The sequence below is a fragment of the Chaetodon auriga genome, chromosome 4 (genome assembly GCF_051107435.1).
Source record: "Chaetodon auriga isolate fChaAug3 chromosome 4, fChaAug3.hap1, whole genome shotgun sequence".
NCBI lineage: Eukaryota > Metazoa > Chordata > Actinopteri > Chaetodontiformes > Chaetodontidae > Chaetodon > Chaetodon auriga.
The window spans coordinates 6029029-6048079 of NC_135077.1; the positions used below are offsets into that span (position 1 = coordinate 6029029).

The 19051-nt window shown below is 41.7% G+C and overlaps 1 protein-coding gene across 1 annotated transcript in view; it reads left to right on the top strand.

Annotated features, from left to right (window-relative positions):
- The first annotated feature begins 3304 nt into the window (after positions 1 to 3304).
- Positions 3305 to 19051, top strand: part of LOC143318862 (sphingosine kinase 1-like) — a 35584-nt gene continuing 19837 nt past the window's right edge. Inside the window, exons 1-2 of the mRNA XM_076727357.1 lie at positions 3305 to 3774; positions 17609 to 17758. Of these exons, the coding sequence (XP_076583472.1) occupies positions 3363 to 3774; positions 17609 to 17758 (562 nt within the window). The 5' untranslated portion in view covers positions 3305 to 3362. The remainder of the gene's footprint in view (positions 3775 to 17608; positions 17759 to 19051) is intronic.

The window sequence follows — 19051 nt, forward strand, 5'->3', positions numbered from 1 at the left end:
GATTTGACCAAGGAGAAGTCAGGCAACTTCTTGATTGTTTTCTCAAAGCAACACACTCCTCAGACACATCACTGTTGCAACGATGAAAATAAATTATGTTGCCAGTAATAGATTTTTATAATGGCACTAATGGCAAAATATGAAGGCATGTTTGCTGTGCACATTGCACCACTACTGAAAAAGTAGACTTCATCAAACCAAGTTTAATGAGCCGATGAATGCTCTGCACCTAGAAAAGTTTTTGCTGAAGGATAGAGGAATAATGGACAGTTATATATGGTCTCAACATGGGCAGAAATTAATCCTATTTTTATATCCTACTGTAAGCACTTAGATCTTATACTGCTAAGTGTAATGCATTGCATGTTGTGGTAAATGTGCAGTATTTCCCGATGAAATATGGTGGAGTAAATGCGTGATGTAAAGAGACTTAAAATATACTACATGCTAATTATTTGTTTATATCTATTAGTGCAGTGCAGTGCAGCTCAGTCTGCACTTTAGTTTTCTCTATTGCATGCTGTTCGGTTAGTATTTGAATACAGGTTTTAAAAATGCCTTGATTTCAAACCGAATGCATTCTGCATGGTGAGCGTCGAGCTGCCTTTTTCTGCATACAATATCGCCATCTGTTGGTGGGCTAACGTAACTCATTTTTAATTACACTTTCAGTCAGAGGATGTAAAAAAGAAGAAGAAGGAACAAAAGCCAAAAATCGGCCCACAGGTTTGGTGCTCTTTAGGAAAAGGCCACTGATGCTGAATGTTGTACAGAAGAATCCACACGGTGTGACTTAAGGAAAACAAGATGTTTTATCAAAGACAACCTTTCATAATGCCAGTTGATATGATATATAACATAATCGACATGTTGCTATGTCACATCTTCCTCGTGCACGTCATAGTATATGGGAGCCTTAAATTAACTCAAAATACGACACTGTTGTCACTGTTTATGTATTTGGGGAACAGTAGTTGATTTTTCTCAGTCTGTGCTGCAGGAACAATGGTTCTTCTCAATCCATTCATTGGCCACCACACACTTATCATCACCCCCATCTGAAGGAATGAAGCTGAGATGAACTGAAATCATAAATCTCTGTCAGCCGTCTTTTGACAAATTAATGCAATTTTGTCCATTTGCAGTCATTCTTATGCTGAATTGTGTGTACGGATTTAAGTGTATATGTTATTTAAGGACACAAAGACTATAAGATACACATTTTTAATCACACTCTTTCCCCCCGCTCATCAGATCTTCACCTCAGTTCCATCCGACACTAATTAAAGTGCGTTTGTATACATGTGGGAAATCCAAGTTAAATACAGAAAGCTACACTCTCTGCTTCTAATCATCTGAGGTCATTTGTTACTTTGTGTTTGATCAAATTTTACACTAAAATTACAGCAATGCATAACAACCATGCAGGCAAAAATCCATTACTGGAAGGCAGAAAACTTTCTCTGAAGACAAGTCAGAGAAGAAGACGAGTAGTCTTTTATTTTTTTAATTTTTGATGTAGATTTGGTTCATTCCTACTGTACCAATGCAATATGGTAACTTTCAACCACATATATATATATATATATATATATATATATATATATATATATATATATATATATATATATATATATATATAGATAGATAGATAGATAGATAGATAGGATTTAAAAAAAAAAAAAAAAAAAAAAGCTGAATCAAAACAGGAAATGATGAACCGAAGGACATGTTGTCAGGCTGAAGAGAAATCTAGTCATTAAATGATGTAATTCAGGGTCCTGGTGCTGTTTATGCTGGCTCATGTTCAGTCCCTGAATGGAACACAGCCACTGTTAATGTTATCAGTAAAACCACAACAACCCCACATGTGACTTCATGAAGGAGAGATTGTCTTCATTCACATTTGAATAGTAGCTACATAGCATCTTCTCAGTAGGTATTCCGAATAGTGCATCATATTGTTAATGTAATAACGAGAGTTAAATCAACCCTTTCTTTCAGTTTGACACTGGTGGTTATGAAGTTTGTAACCTGGTCTTTCCCCGCCTTTACCACTAGGGGGAGCATGTCACCTCTTTTCAACCGGCAGACCTAATGAACAGCAAAGTTCAGTCAAGTACACATGCGTCAAGCCAGCAGGAGACACCCACAACAACTCAGAGAAACTGGGCGGCTATGACCTTCAAAATAAAAGCCTAGCTTGGATTTGGACTCAGTGGATCGTGACAGCAAATTATTGGTTAAAATGGCTCTTTATAAATTGGCGGTTGAAATATAATGACTTGTTCTTTTGATGCTAAAAAAAATATATGTGTCTCATGGTCCTGATTCAAGAGTGCATTGTGGAGAACAGGCTACAGCCTCAGGATGAGCAAGGAGACATAATTTAGTAAAATGAAGACACTCATTGATCAGACGGAATGGAGGTTGTCAGTAAGAGGAGGTTCATCCGGCTTAAGGGGCTGGGAGGCCTTTAAATACGGCCTGTTTGATCCCTCTCAGCTCTTGAGTGGTCCTCTTTGTTTGTTTGGTTTGCTTTGGTTTCAGCACACACCATTTTTCACTCAGACTGATATCCCCATGTTATTGGTTTGTTCATGTAAACAGTTTACTATTATAAATAATTTGCACTTTTGGTTCAAACGTCATGTCTTCGTCCTCCGTTTTTGTCTGAACTGTGAGAAAACAATGAGGCAGAGCACACAAGATTATAAGTAATTTAAACAATATTTTATTGAAAACTAAAACAAACCGAGAGAATATATACATTTAATATTCGTGACAAAAAAAAAAGTTCTTTTGTTGCGTTCTGTATGAATCAAGGCTGTGGACGGACACCATTTTTCATTCTACATATTTAATTTGTTCATTTTGTTTGTTGTTTGTTACATGTTCTTTAAGCTTTATTTACCAAGTTTAATGTTGTTTCACAACCTTCTTAAATGTATTTGTTTTTTATTGACCACAAAGTTGACCACTAAGTGTAAAAATACTGGAATCCTCTACTGTATGTCATAAACTACTATTTTTATTACTCACTACACTAAAAAAAAAAAAAAAATCAACCAAACAAAACAACAACAAAAGCATACTCAAAAATAGGGTCGAGGACGCAGCGTCAGCGTCCCCAATAGCTTCAGACATCTCGAGTGGAAGAAAGCGCGTGAGTTGGCTCTTATTTTGAAATTTCACGGGATATGATGTGCTTGATTCCGTCACTCTTGACAGCTGTCCGAGCGACAGGCTGTCAGCGCAGTCTTCTAGTCTCCACTTTGCTCGCACCATCCAGGCGGGCGGAGATGTGAGAGTGTGGCAGCGGCTCTATCCCCCCGCGTCTCGGTCTCCTCTGTCCGCTCAGGATGGATCAGAGGAGAGCTGAGCCGGACCGCAACACGATTTCGCTTTACGGGGAATTCACGGTCACTGGTAACCGAAAAGTCAGGTATGCCGTGAGCTTGACAGAGAGGGACCTCATCGTCCAGAGGCTCACTTCAACACCTGTCGGGCGGAACAAGGTGGTGCTCAGCCTGAAGGACTGCGTTGGCTGCCGGGCTTACCGAGAAGATGACAACGCGGACCCGGCAGCGTACTTGGCAGCCTACTTCTACCCGTTCAAACGGCGCTGGGTGAGTTCCGGGGTGTCGCGGCAGAGAGTGGAGCAGTGCTTCCGTCTCGCCGCTCTCCAGGACCCGCGCGCTAACCTGGAGGAGGCGGAGAAGTGGGCTCGCGCTGTCCGAGAGCGCTCTGCCCGGCAACAGTACCTAAGAGACGGTGAGTGTTCGTTAGCAACAAGAGGGTGAAGTTTACAGTCTGTGTTCACACCTGTGAGTTCAGCGCGGGATCAGGACTCCACGGCGCACTTTCATTTCATTCAGTGTGATGGTCACACAGTCAAAATAGGAAAGTGACGAAAAAGAAACAAAGTGAAGTTTCGGTCATTGACTCAGAGGTTGAAGGGGAAAAATTAGCGTGGTCGCCTGCTGGGCCCAGTGTTCCTCACTCTTCATGTTTTCTAGTAATTACTAAGTGATCCTTGGTAGATTAAATCTAAAAAATGCCCCATAAAAGCATGACACACACACACACACACACACACACACACACACACACACTGAAATAATAAAGACTAGACTAGCACAAGGGCCTGTCTACAACATGGGGCCTCAATATCAGGTATACAGTTGTTGTCTTTAAGCCTCCATAATACCTATGTATAGTCAAATTTAGCATTGCATAGTTTGTTGGCAAACGCGTTTGTAATTCACAAAATCACCACAAAGTCATTGCACTGGGAGCCTTTGGCCCCCCCCTCTGGGTCTTGGCCCTTGTGGGGTAGCTGCTCCGTTTGCCTGGTTGGTAATTCAGCCTTCTGTTAGCCGCCAGTCATCTTAAGGAAGCAGGCTGAAGGGAGGTTTAGTTTGACTGTGCTGCCAACTCTAAAATGAATGAGCGAATCTGACAAGCTTAATTGTAAGTAATGATTCTTTTCATTATTGATTAATCTGTTGATCATTATCTTGATGAATCAAACAGTTTAGTCTACAAAATGTCATAAAATAGTCCAAAGCCCATCAGTTCTCAGTTTTTTTATCATGTATGACAAAGGAAAGCAGCACCTCCTCTCCGATGAGGAGCTGGAACTTGAGGGTCCTTGACGTTTTGCTTGAAAAATGGCTTAAATGATTAAACAATCTTCAGTAGTCATGATAGGCAGGGTTGTCTGATGATCGACCTGTAGACTAATTGCTGCAGCTCTGCTGTGTCAGTAGTTACTTAAGCGAAATGACCTTCATGGCCTGGAGTGAGGATAAGCCCCGTGACTTTTCTATAATGATTAAATAACTGCATAACTAACTGCATTTTTGAAAGATACTGTACAAATACTGCAGCCATACTAGCCACATGTGCCTATACTTGTCTTATACTACAATATACTCTTGCTACTAGTCTCTAAAAATGTGAATATAACCCTCCTATGAGAACAGTGCTACTGCAGGACACAAATGTGGTTTTATTACACAACAGTCTAAAAGTGATGAGACTGAAGGTAGAAATACTATTAAGCTGCCACTGGACTGTTACAGTTATTGTTTTTAACGATGTAATTGTTAGGAAACAACCAACCTTTGCCTTTTAGCGTTTTCATTCTGCTTTAACCAGGAATCTCTCCGGGTTAATTCTCATATCAGCTTTTCATGAAGTTGATTTTGCCCTACAGCTATTTAGTTAGCTAATAGTGTGCATTGGTTATTTTCTGAGCGCTGAACACAAGTGGTTTCTTGTCACTGGATCAGCTCTAGCAGAAGGCGATTCTGTTATCTTTAATATATTCCTTAAATAAATAAAACGAGAGGACTGATTTGGGACGGAGTCTCATTTCAGTAACTCCAGAATTCAAGCAAACAGTTTCAGTGTAAAAGACACCTGAAAGACACGAGGCCACGTTACTGCTGCTGAGTTCACGTCATTTATATCCTGCTTAAACTGGACTCTCGTCTCTTATCTGTCACAGGATATCATTTCCTTTGACCTCCTCCTTAAATGAATTAAACAATAGTATGGAGTATGGAGAGTCACATTTCAGTAACTCCAGACTGCAAACAAACCATTTTAAACAAAAAGACACCTGAGAAACATCACACAGTATTGCTGCTATTGAGTTCATGTAATGCCAAGAGGTATAATTACTCCAGTGGGAAATATTCTATAATTGGAGATTTCTAAAGATAGGTTATCTCACTATTTGTCCTCCTCACCAAGCTGTCCTGGCTCTATTGAGAAAAAAATGCATTTTTTTTTTTGCCTCACACAAACTTTTTCCCGCACACAGCCATGGTATCGCTCCGTGACCCAGATAGCATCTCCCCATCTGCATCAATGTATTTTTAACGAGACAAAATATGCTGCAGTTCTATACCGCCTGTCATTGTCAGAAGAGGAGAGAGCAGACTTTTTGCAATTCAAGACAGCATTATTCGCTGTGACACATATTATGATCCCACTGCCTGGAGCTAAACCTGAGACAGTGACCTAACAAGTTTCCTAGCTTGGGACAGAGAACCAAATACAGATTTCTCAGTGGCTTCATGTAATGCACCTCTGCCTCCACCCAGTTTATCCACAATTACAAACCCAGTGTTTTGTTCTCTAACACCTGCTGAATTTTGGTGTTTTTCAGGCAAAAACACCAAAACTGAGCTGGCTCCAGACCCTGAAATCCATTATGAACATAAGAATTAGTTGCAGTCCTACTGAAACCCCGCATGAGGCATATTCTCCTCTCTGAGGAGTGATGGCAGTCTAGAAGTCATTGACCGAGCTTCTTTTAAAATGTATCATGACATTACAAACAGTGTGGACAATACAGAGTCAGAAATACGGACTGCATGTATTTCTACTTCAGGACTACCCGCCGAGGTGTCAAATTTCTGAGCATTTTTGTGGTCAGTCGCATTAATTTCAAGCTGAAAGGGTCTTTGGTATCTCTGGAATGTGATAACATGATTCCTGTCTAAAAGGCAGCCTACAGTAAGTTACTCATTATGCCAGAGGCCTTGTGAACCATACTAAATCATGTTCAGGAGCTCTGCATCCAAAACCATTAGTCTAAATGAGGTCAATGCTGCCTGTCTGACCTCGCCATCAATACCGGTGCATGTGCCACTGGCTTGACTTCTGGTGCACTCACAGAATTATACAGAAAGCAACTATTTTCTCCAGATCCATTTACCTGTGACAGGTAGAGGCCTGCTGAAGATGTAATGCAAGCCCACATAACGGGGTATCCGTGGTAGAGATTTGTTGATATTGTGCCAATAGGTGTTGAGTGTGATTGATCATGCTCAGGCTGTCCAGTGTTGTTTCTCCGCTCTAATAGAAGACACTGAAAAGAGACAGACATCACTTTAATCTTCATGGCATCAAAGTTGATAAAAAAAAAAAAGACCTGAATACTAGTTTGCATGATAATGATCCAAGCATCTATTAAAACATTGACACAACCAGATGTCATTTGGCCCTGGGGCACAGCTGGGACGCCTTTGGCCAGTTATTCTGGGGTGCTCTTTTTGCTGTTTGAGGCGGTTGGTGAGAGGGCTGTCCGACAGGCCGCTGCAAAGCAAGCAAGTTTACAGAGCTGCTGCAGTTTTTTCATCACAAATATTCTCAGTGTGTATCCTGAGTCGATTCATTAATGAGTCTGAATGTGGTTTCCTGGTTTGTGTTCATTGTCTTTCTAAAATGATTTTGCTCCACTGGATTGCAGATTAGTTATTTGCTCTCAGGGAGAGGAAGTGCAATATTTACTGCATGCTGCGGACGGCTGGCCGTTAGCACAAGTGCAGCTTTTAACAGAAGACGAGAGGTGACATGAGGTGACACATTCATCCATCTTTGTTGGTGCGAGTTCTTTGTGAATCAGGCTGCTGGCTCCCCACAAATTTCATCCCCGCTCTGACAATTACCATTGACAGTTCAGATGCTTTGCCAAGTATTTCCTAAATAGCATTGATGCTCTGCTGTCAATAAATTGATTCAATTCAGCTGTGGATACCATTGTCATTATCATGAGTCAGGTGGTGGTAGCAGGCAGGGAGATTAGTGATATTGATTAAATCAATCACTCTGGGTTGTCATCTGGCTTGAGCTCAATAACAATGAGTTGTACAACCATAGACGTTATAATAACTAGTGGATGGAGCCACCATGACGTCGCCCATTGGTTTGTGGACTACAATTAGAAGCCTGGAGTTGGCATTATGGCAGTTTCCGTCTTGGTTTTTTGGAGCCAGAAGCGACTATATTTGGATGAGAGAGTGGAGAGAATATGCATTGTTGTGTATCTATTCTGACTGGACTTGACTAAACCTGAGGACACACTGTAGTAGTGACTTGTCAATTACAAGGTATTACCTGGAATATCTGATAAATCACAAAATACTGTCACCCAGCACATTCAGGCTCACTGGCAGTGTGGTCCAGCCTTTTTTTTAATTTTGTATCTGGGTCAACACAGTCAAATTTTCAATATGTAGCCCCTGTTATATTTACCAGAACAAACACTGTATATTGCACTGCAACACTGACATCATGCTGAGTAAATCCCAGGCTGTCTAACAGGTTGATGAATTCAGTTTCACTATGATGAGCATTAACATTACCATTAATTTAAATGTTCAGGTCCCCATTTTAAATGATTCTTTAATTGATTAGGCGAGACACTTAAGAAAATGAAATGAAATACAATGAGGGGAATTTCATCAACCCGGGCATGATGACTTGCTAATGCACTGTAACTGATCAGCCTGTCAGTGAAAGTGTGAAACCATGGAAACGGCAGTGATGGAAAGTCAGATGAGAAGCACCTTATTCGACATTCTCGGGGGGGCCGGAGTTGCTCCTTTTAGCATCAAAATCCAGGCCTCTCTCAGCCAGTCAGTGCTGTTACTAATACGTTACATCTGGCCGAGACAGAGCTGAAGCTGGGACGATGATCTGTTTGCTCTGTGACACACAGTTTCACACAAGCGAGCAAAAAGAACAGGCTTATGTTAAACTAGATAAAGCCTTTTAGGCTGCCTAAACCTGAATAATTTAATTTCTTCTCATTTTTCAATGCTACATCTCATTTTCCATGCATACGAAGCACTGTCATTTAAGATTTGTTAAGAAAGGATAGAAACATAACTTGTGTGGTGTGAAGTTGCTTTGCAGGAGGTAGCAGAGCATTTGAATGCCTTTCCGTTCAATTTACAGGTAGTTGGGCAGCCCACAGAGCATATACAGGACAAAATCAACGTGCTCGTCAAAGTACACCAACAGCTGTCCTACTGTACATGTCGAGGCATGTTATGGCCGACAGTTTCAAAGGTTGAAATCATTTACTGAACGCTGAGTGGTTGTGGTTCTGCTTTTATGGCAAAAGATAACTTTTTATTTGGATGTTGGTGTACATGTGAACATGCTCATCACTCATCACATATTCCCACAGACACTATGTGTCCAAACACAAACTGCTGGTCATGACAATGACTTGACGGAAAAGAGAAGCTTAGCTTAGCTGATAAAGTATGTGACTCATCCCATCAAGGATCACATCCTCATGATTAATCAGTCTTGAACAGAACAGAATGATGAAACTTCCTGATTCACTTACATCTGAAACCACACATTTCATTTTGCTGCTACAGTAGTAAAGAGAAAAAAAAGATCTCATGAGGTTGTTGTAAGTATATCAGCACTGTTTTTTCTTTGGGATATAAGAGGCATTTGTGTGTCTGTTGTGTTCACACAGTCATGTTTTGGGGACTCACCTTCAGAAACACCAAGGAGTTCCCATAGTGTAAATCATTAAAGGGTTAGGGTTAGGCAAGCACTGGTTATGGTTCGAGTAAGTCTGCAGGAAATGAATGCAAGTTTGTGTAATGTCACCAAAAGTGATGAAAACAGGACTGTGTGTCTGTGCGTGCATGCATGTATGTGTGTGTGTGTGTAGTCAGCAGTGGCAGCAGTCGTCTTCCCCCTGAGGACTCCTCTTCACTGGATGTATGCAGCGATAAAGCTTGACATGCTTTCGAGACCCATGATTCAGCCTCTCTGGAGCATTCTTCAGCTCTGAGGGCTCACAGCAGTTCTGCGTCTGTAATGTCGGCGTCCTGCTCACTCTCACCGAGAGCATATCCAGATGATGGTGTGCACCGGTGAAACTTTGTTCTGGTTGTTGTTGTTGTTGTGGAATATCTAAATCTCAGTCTGGAGAATGACTTTCTGCACATTACGCCACCAAGCATGAAAAGCATTCGGTGCTCACTCAGTTTACTATTCTCAGAAACGGCCTCTCAGGTCCTTCTGTGATACGCCGACAACATCAACAATCACTAATTGACCATCCAGTCTACAGAGCAGCTGGTTCACCTCAGAGAGTCTGTCTTTGCCTGGTAAAAGAACATGTGGTTGTGGGTTTTTTTATGGTGGGAAGTCCATTTCCTCCATATGCTAGCACGCAGCACATTTTATATGCATTTAGCTGCTTTTTTTTCAAAAAGTTTGCCGTAATCTCATGTTTTGCTGTCATGTTTTATGTTTTTATTTAAAATGGACGAATAGTTGTGGGAAGCGAAGTCCAGTCGAACTCAAAATTTGAGCTCCAGCTCCCATTAAAAGAAAACATACACTAAACATTAAATTAGTGGCAATATAACTGAGTGACTTTCGGAAAGTTTGTTTTCATGCAGCAGCCTAACCTCCCCTCCCTGATCTGACCTCGCAGCCTAAAATACCCCAACAGGACGCACATCTTTCCACAGAGAGACAGACGGTGGTTACGTCCTCCCTCTCCTTTCCCGACCTTTCTCTCTGTCTCACAGCATACGCATCTCTTCATTATAACAATGAGAGGGATTCACCGTATACAAGTGGTTGACAGACAGCGCAGGATGATTTTAATACAAACCTCAATGTCATAAACTCTCTGCCTTTCCTAATATAGATCTACAGCGAGCTAACCACTGCCACCTCCTCCTCCTCCTCCTTCCACACCCTTTGTGGTTCTGGCTCAGCAGAAATCTGCTGTGTGCTTGCGCAGCCTCTACTCTTTGATTTACAGACAGCATTATGGACAAGAGTTATCACCTCACTGCACCGAAATGTTACTGCAGTTTGGCCCATTGAGCTAAGATAAGGTTTCTTTAAAGGTGCAGCCTGCCATTCAACTGCATGGAAAATAATATCGCTGGGTCTCTTAATGCTTTCTGATGTATGAGATTTTCAGATCAGTTAAGTTTGTGAAGCACAGCAATAAAACTTGGCCACATTTCAATATGATCAGATAAGAAAAACTTAAATTAAATTGTACATTTACATAAATGAGAGGTTTTATCAGCAGAATGTAAATGAAGTATCAAAAGTAATAATGCTTTTTATGCAGGATTATCATTTTTTATTGAATTATTATTAGTATTAAATGATACTTTATATTTTGTTGGGTTGTTTAATCACAGACACATCCTGAGACTGTACCTGTGCATGCACGAGTAAGAATGTGGGCACATGCGATCACCTCAGCAATGCTCAAGCACGAGAAAGTCTCTCGTCACAGTGTAATGACACATTTTCCGCTCCACACTCACAAACCTCCAAACCTTGAAACTCCAAATAAAGCATGTTACCATGAATGATGTGACGTTTGAGTTTAAGAACTGAACCTCTAATCATGATGGAAACATCCCAGACATTGTGCTGTATCTCTAAATTGCTAGCATGAGGTTACAGTTGGTATGCAGTTCACTACAGTGCTGCTATCAGATGACAAACTCATATCTGCAAAAAGGATGTTTCTAGAAAACTTCAGCACAGCAAGCCGGATTCAGATGCTCTCAGTTAAAAGACGCATGAAATCATCTTCCAATTGTTGAAGTTGTGTCTTGCAGTATTTAAAACAGACTCTATGATAAGAGTCAGTTTGCATGTTTACGCATTGTTCATTGCATTTGCAGTGTATTTCTCAGCTTTAGATGCTGATTAGTGTCTTCAGATGTATGGCTTTTGTGTGTGTTTTTTTTTATTTTCATCAGACTGCATGAGATATAGAGTATCATGCATATGATAGAGTATCTGGCTTTTGCCCTCAGCAGGGACAAAGCTAACGTCTAGCAGATTGTGATTGGACATATCTGTCGAATTGCAGGGGCCACGCGGGGTATAAATGCCAGGTTAAATACATGTTAATCCATTAATTCCCTTAATGTGGAAACTGGATTCCCTCCTAATGGGTGTTTTTCAAGGCTTAGTGCACTGAGCAGAAAACAGAAATGTAAGAGATGTCTTCAGTAGGACACAAACCTGTCAGTGGGCACGGTACATCGCCATGGGGGGGGGGGGTTCTGTCACCGTGCTCTAGCTCTGTTTTTGCATGACAGTAAGAAAAATATACAGATTTTGATATCCAGTCATAACAAAGTTACAACTGATTCAAGCTAACTTTTTTAAAAACCAGTGAAATATGCACATTGTTGTCTTTATTCTCAGTCTAATGACGTAAACCGGCTCTGCAGCGGGTGATTAAAGCTGCACAAAACATCAGTGATGTCTGTGAGGTGAGAGCACAGAGGCACAGAGCCCAGAAGGATACCAAAAGATGATACCACCCCAGCCACAGTCTGTTCAGCCTGGCAAGCAGTACAGAAGTATCCGCTGCCATACTACCAGACCACAGAGCAGTTTCTTTCTTCAGGCTGTTAGACTCCTCAGCTCAACCTCCACACTCCACCATAAAACATATTTTTTTCTTGTGTAGCATAATGGGACTACAACTTGCAGTCTGTTGTACGACCCTGTGTTAGAATGAGAAATATATGACCCTTGTACCTTGAATACAGAGCCATATCTACCATATGCCAGGGAGCACACCATGTGTACACAAGTAGCACTTACGTGACCTTATATGATTTTGAATTACTTAACCATGAGTGAACATTGTTGACTGACAGTAGTGAACCTCATTAAAAAAGGCATCAGTACTGTGATGTAAATATACAGTTTCTGTGCAGCTACAAGTCAAGCATCAATCTGTAGAATTTTCTTTGTGTATGTGAGATCTGTGAAAGGCACAGATCTCACATACACAGAGGAAACAGAGCAGACAGAGAAACTTTATCAAGCACCTTTGTGTTCACTGTTACTGATTGATCACGCTAACATGAGGTAGGACGCTTTTCAATGGTGCTTTCAGCAGTGTCGACAGAATGGGAGGAACTGTTACCTCTCATTGTTCTGATCTGGGAGTGTTCAAGGATTGTTCCAAGATTGTGAAAGCCTTGTAGTCACAAGGTTGAAATAATCTTAATTAGATAATGTTACTAACAGAACACGTGTATCTTTGAGGTCTAACGGATGTTTTGAATGCATTCCTTTACCAAAGCAAAGAAAATGGTTATCCTGCATTTTTGTATTATTTTCCAGTCTCCCTCCTCACATTTCTGCATTTCCTGGAATGAGTCTACCATCTGCAGATCAGTGGAATAGTGCGAAACTATTGACAGTCACCCATGTCCTCATACCTCAAACAAGTGTGGATTAGTCATATTTGTGTGAACGTTGGATTTTATTTAGGTGCAGTCATGATTCATGGTGGCTTTGCAGCCATGTTGCCAGCAACACATCTGTAGTTAATTCCATTCATTGAGAGATAGGTTTGTGGGGGACTTGTAATCATGATGTGAGTAATTTGACTTGAACACTGAATAAGGGCATCGTCTTTTCCTACGAATGAAATGCTCTTCCAGACATAAATCAGAATGTGTCCTGATGTCTTTCCTCTGCCTTGAAATCCCCAATGACACCAAATCTGGACAGAGTGGGACTGGTCCCATCTGACTTGCAAATTTATGCTGGCTGATTGGCACGGTGTGGGCCCAGCTAAGCGTGATGAAGCCTGGCATTATTTTATCAAGACCGCTACCTCATTCCTTAATCACAGACGGCCGAAGCTTCGTCATGCTTCACCGCTGATGGGGAGCTGATTTAGAGAAAGCTGAGTGAGACACCAGCATGGCTGACTGATGTATGCACAGGTCATCACAGTGAGTCAGTGTGAGTCGTCAAGCAGCAGTGGTGCTTTTTATTGAGACAGTGACCATGTAAGGTCGTGGATAATTATATGCGTTTGCATAATGAAGATGCAATATGCTGAGTAGTGTTTGCCTTCGTCCCATTTCATGTAAAACGTCTGTATTTCAGCAAATAGAAATGCAGCTATATTATACCTTTAAAAAACAGAAATGCAAACAAATATGCAAATGTGTCTTGTTTCATGGTGCTGAGAACAGAACACAACCTTCTTTGCAGTTTGTTTATAGTTGAACCTTCATCTCTGTGTCTGGTCAATAGAAGCTGACTTACTGCTGAATGTACACTGAATGTCAGACAAAGCTAAGAAAGTTTGCTATTCTCAGACTCTATATGCACCCAGATACCATAGCTATTATAGGGAACCTCGCCGGAAAATGTGTTTTTTCCGGCTCCTGGGTTGTTCCCTTTCATTTAGGCTGTCATTTCCTATAGCGAATACCTCAGTAGTGATTATTCCATTAAGATCTGGGATACTTCCCATGCTCTCGGTTTGAGGGGCGCAGATGAGACGTCTGTAATCACAGATCAAGTGAACGCAGTCGAGATGCAGGGCTCTGTTGTTTTTCATCTCTTTCATCTTGGCTGCTGTATTGTGAGGATGATGATTCAGTTAGGTTGCTTCAGTCCCGTCATCCCTTTTATCACTTCATCCCAGACAGTCATTTACTTTTTTCTGAGATTGTTTAGTCTAGGTCATTATGCCATTATGTCATCACTGTTGGTCATCATTTTGGACAAAAATAAGTGTGTTTGACTTAATATGCTCATGAGCAGCAACTTATATCATCAGGACTACACCCTCCCTATCCAAACAAACCAGGCACATCATCTGTTGTCATTCACCACCATTCCTCAATAACCTGCATTTTCATCAGAAGTCCACTGCAGGATGTCCATCATGGCGGATAATGTCTATGTATACATTGGGGAGGTTTGTAAAGTATACGTTTACACATGTTTCTGTAGATTTTAACGTGCCTTATTAAATGTAAGTCACACTTTGGCTCCGTGCCATGACGTGGCTCCAGGCGAGCTAATCATGGAGGAGGAAACCCAGAGCGTGGACAGACAGAGACGGGTAGATAGATAGTGCCCTGAGGAATGTTTTGAGAAGGGGAGGGGTGGCACACAGGAAGTGGCATGGGGTTGGATTTAGCCAACAAGGTCTGCGTGGGTGTTGGGGCAAACAGACAGGAAGGTCAGGGCCTTCAGTGCCAGCTGTCATGCCAGCTGATTCATGAGGGCACTTGTGTGGCTTTCCCGCAGGAGTCCAGTCGTTGTGATTTTGAAATGGCGCCATCCAAATACTCATCCTACAGAGGAAGCGGTGGTGCCTTTATAAACCTGTCATAACGATACAGGAAATGTACATTTTTGTTATGCAGTTAAAAAGCATTCTGACACATATATCTAACCTTCCTGTACACGGACATTTTACTGCACTTTGTCACGTTGACATGTAGTACAATTTCGTTTTTACTGCAGCACAATACTGCTAACTTGTAATCAGGCATGTCATCACATGTCATCAATGAGGCTAGATTAAGATTAGAAGCACCTCTCAGTACAATGCAGCACAGTTCAACAGCACCACAAACTACATCCTCCAAAATATTGATAACGTTAAATCAGCACCTTGCTAGAACGGCTGAAGGTAGGATTTATTTCATGGCCGTTGTGTCAGACGTCATTAGTTTTGGTTTGGTGTTCCTAATAAACGAAGTAAATGAATGCAGCCTGCAGTTACATTCAGGATTATCAGTGAACAAAAAGCCTGGAAGACCGATGAGTCAGGTCAGCCTCCAGTGACACAGGTGAGCAAGGAAAGGTTAAGGTGCGTTAATGTGTGAACATTTTTCTAACCTGTTACGCTGCATTCCAGTTGTGTGACTCAGCTGGAAGTATGGTATCCATTAAAACCAACCCAGCCAATTAGGTTTTGAACCAGTTAGATGTGCCTATCCCTGGAGCATGTGCACCTCAGCTGTTTCCGCCCATCCTTACTCATTTATCAGCTGTCAGACTTGTTTGGATGGTTCGCCTCCCTCCACGCTCAACATGCTTTGATCTTTAAAGAAAAATCCTGCAATACAAAGTGAGAGGAATCTCACTGCAGGCTTTTTGCCTATGAGGCTGCTTCACTGAAATGGTTTGTCGTGTGTGTGTGTGTGTGTGTGTGTGTGTGTGTGTGTGTGTGTGTGTGTGTGTGTGTGTGTGTGTGTGTGTGTGTGAGACACACTGGAGTGTGCTGTTTGTACAGCAGAGAGGATTTTGTGTACCTACCCGCAATGACAGCTTCCTGTCACACTCTCTCTCCTTTTATTTAACTTATTTCCCAGCTGAGACGTTAAAGAAACATTTTTTTTTTTTTAAGGGAGAAGGCGGAAAAGGAGAGAAAATTGATAGCAACTTGCTCCAAATTTGTAGTGAGGTAAAGAATTTCTCCATAGTGTAACATGTGAGATACCATCCACTTCCCTATCTTCCCTATCACCTCCCACTCAGAACTACTAGTTTATTATGAGCACAGTTTTATCGGCCGACTCTGATGTCCATCGTATCCGTATTTCTCCTTCGTGTTCCCTGTCTCCTCTCACATATCGAATAATAAATAGAATTTTGGCAAAGCACGGTCTTCTGCAGTACTTAATTAATCCTCCTCAGATGCTGTAGGACAGAAGGCCAAAACCAGCTTCCTCCCTTCTTCAGCCCCATGCTGCGCCTCTGAGAGATCGTAATCTTCAGAGCGTTGTAAAAAGATGGGGGATCTGTGTAATGGAAGATCTGTGTAACCCCGTGTAAACCCTCAGAAATCTGTTTGATCCCCAAGATATTTTGAACACTCATTTGCATCAACCCTGCAGTTAAAAATTTACCAAAGAGGCTGCTACTTCTGAACTCATCCATCTTTAGATGCAAGCAATGTCAGATTAGTAAAGCAAAATCCCAATCAAAAAGGATTTAATATACTGTAAGGTAATAATAACACAGAGGATTAGGCAGCACGTAACTGAGTACATTGAACACAACACCAACAATATAGGAATGTGTTTTTAGGGGTGCATTATCTAGTGTGTAGACTCTACTTTTTCCATTTTTAATCTCCAAATATCCCAGTACACAGATTCCCCTGTGCCATTCCTGCTCCACTGCTCTTGCGTTACCGGCCCATCCAACACTCAGGACATTTACATGCACTTAAGACACCTGTTTGTCTTTATACTCTTGCAGAAACTTCAAACACGGTGGAAAAGTAAATTAGTTTTTGAGATAAGGGAATATAAAGTATCAGATAAACTTAATCTTGTTGTACTGGACAAACTTGATTTCGTGAGTCTTTGCCATGCACACACAGGCATGGCAAAGACTGAAGACTGAAGACAGGCTTTCACAGCAGTGCAGCGAGATGAAAGGAAAATTAATTACTTGTAGTTGTGCATGTTTGCATCTAAATATATTAATCCAAAAGTACGATTGAGACGGGGAATGAAAATAAATGTTTGAGGTTCAAGTTTCTAAAGCTGAACAGTAAGCTATTGTTAGATTCACACTGTGAGGAAACAACCTCAGAACAGAATCTGTCCATTCACTGTGCTGTCAGTCCACATGGTCTGAAGAAAGGCAGACAAACATCATCTTCTCAGGGTACAGTGTCGTATGATAGGGGGTAGATAGGGGGTTTGATAGGGGTTTGGATTGTGGGGAGGTGACCTTATTGTTTACTATTATTTCTCCTAAATTGATTCTGTTCTGCATATTTTACTAACAAGTATTTTGGGTGAGTCCTAAGTGTTTTTAATTATTTTAATGCTATTGAAAAAAGAGCAGAAGTTTCAAGATCAGAATCAACATGTCTCGAGTTCTGCTTGCAGACGAAGACCCGTTCTGAAATTTTACGACGTGATTAGTTGATCTGCCCTTTTGTGCTTTCTCTTTTCATTGCAGTCGTCCATGATTTGTCTTGTGTCTCTCTCTGTAGGAGTGTTGATGAGCGAGTTGTCTCGCCCGTGCCGGATGATGCTGCTGGTGAACCCACAGAGCGGGAAAGGACAGGCGCTCACTCTCTACAACAACCACATCCAACGAATGCTCAACGAGGCGGGAGTCCCACACACTCTGGTTATCACTGGTACGCATTGCACAGAGATCCACAGGACAGCATGGGTCCAAACAGACCAAACGATCAAGTTTTGCGTGTATTAAAGCTCTAATGCCTGGTTCAGACTACGCGATTCTCGCCCAATTTTGAGACGATTTTGTCATGGCCGACGAAGCTCTTCATCAACCTGGCGAGTAGCTGCTGTGCGGTTATAACATTATCTCCTGTCTTACCTGCAGGGATATGCTTATCATTACTAATTCCAGATCAAACATTAAAGTAACCTGTTTGATGCGGCAAACACAGCCAAGCCTGCTCCTTAATAACTATGGAAATAAAATGACTGTACGTCAAACTCACTGTACCTGTTTTAGTTATCCGGATGCTACCAAGTAGATGTATAAATAATGACTGGATGGGTTTACGCCGCCTCTTGAATTTGCTTTTAATGTTATAGAGCATCCACAACCATTTCTCACAAGACCGCCAGCATCACACCCAACGCTTCTGTCAGTTTGATTGACAGTTGCTTCACCCACCTCCGCGATGACATCTGAACTCCCGCGTGAAATAAGACAAGCTGTGATCGATCGGGGTCATACGTGTAGTCTTGCCAGTCACCTGACCGAGACACGGCCAGAGTTTATGGCGCTGTGATGGTTAGATCTGACACGGTGACCATCGTCAAAAATCGTGTAGTCTGATCCAGGCCTCAGTCTGCTCACTCTTATTCAAGGAGAATCATTTTTATTTGAAACTTTTAATATTCTCTGCTAATTTTTTTTTCTATGTCAACAATGTTTGGCAAATGAGCCAAAAGTGTAATTTGCACCTGATGCACTGAGGAGTGTGTCGGCTGCAGGATTAACTGGCGGTTAGTCAATCCATCCAAGGAGGCCAGGTTCAGTTCCCTACGAGTACGTACATGCTCAAGTGTCCTTGAGCAAGATATTTAATCCCTACCTGTTCCACAGGGTCGAAAGAAACTGGCCACAATAAGTACATAAAATCAAAGGAGGAGTTATCTTCCTGGGTAGTTTGCCTTTCTGCAGATCCATCTCCCACTGCTACGGCAGAAAAAGGAGAGTGGATGATCACAAACCAATACGTACACATTCATACACACAGCTCAGCAAAGGCCACAATAACAACAACACTACCTCCCTCCCGGACCCTGCTTCTCTCTCTGAGTCCCCATAACCGTCCTCCAGTGTAAATCCTCTTCGTGTTTTCATGCTGTCACCACCATTATGCTGATCAACTGCCTCTGACCCATATGCATGCAGAGCTGTTATGCAATAAATGCATGTACACACAGACAGA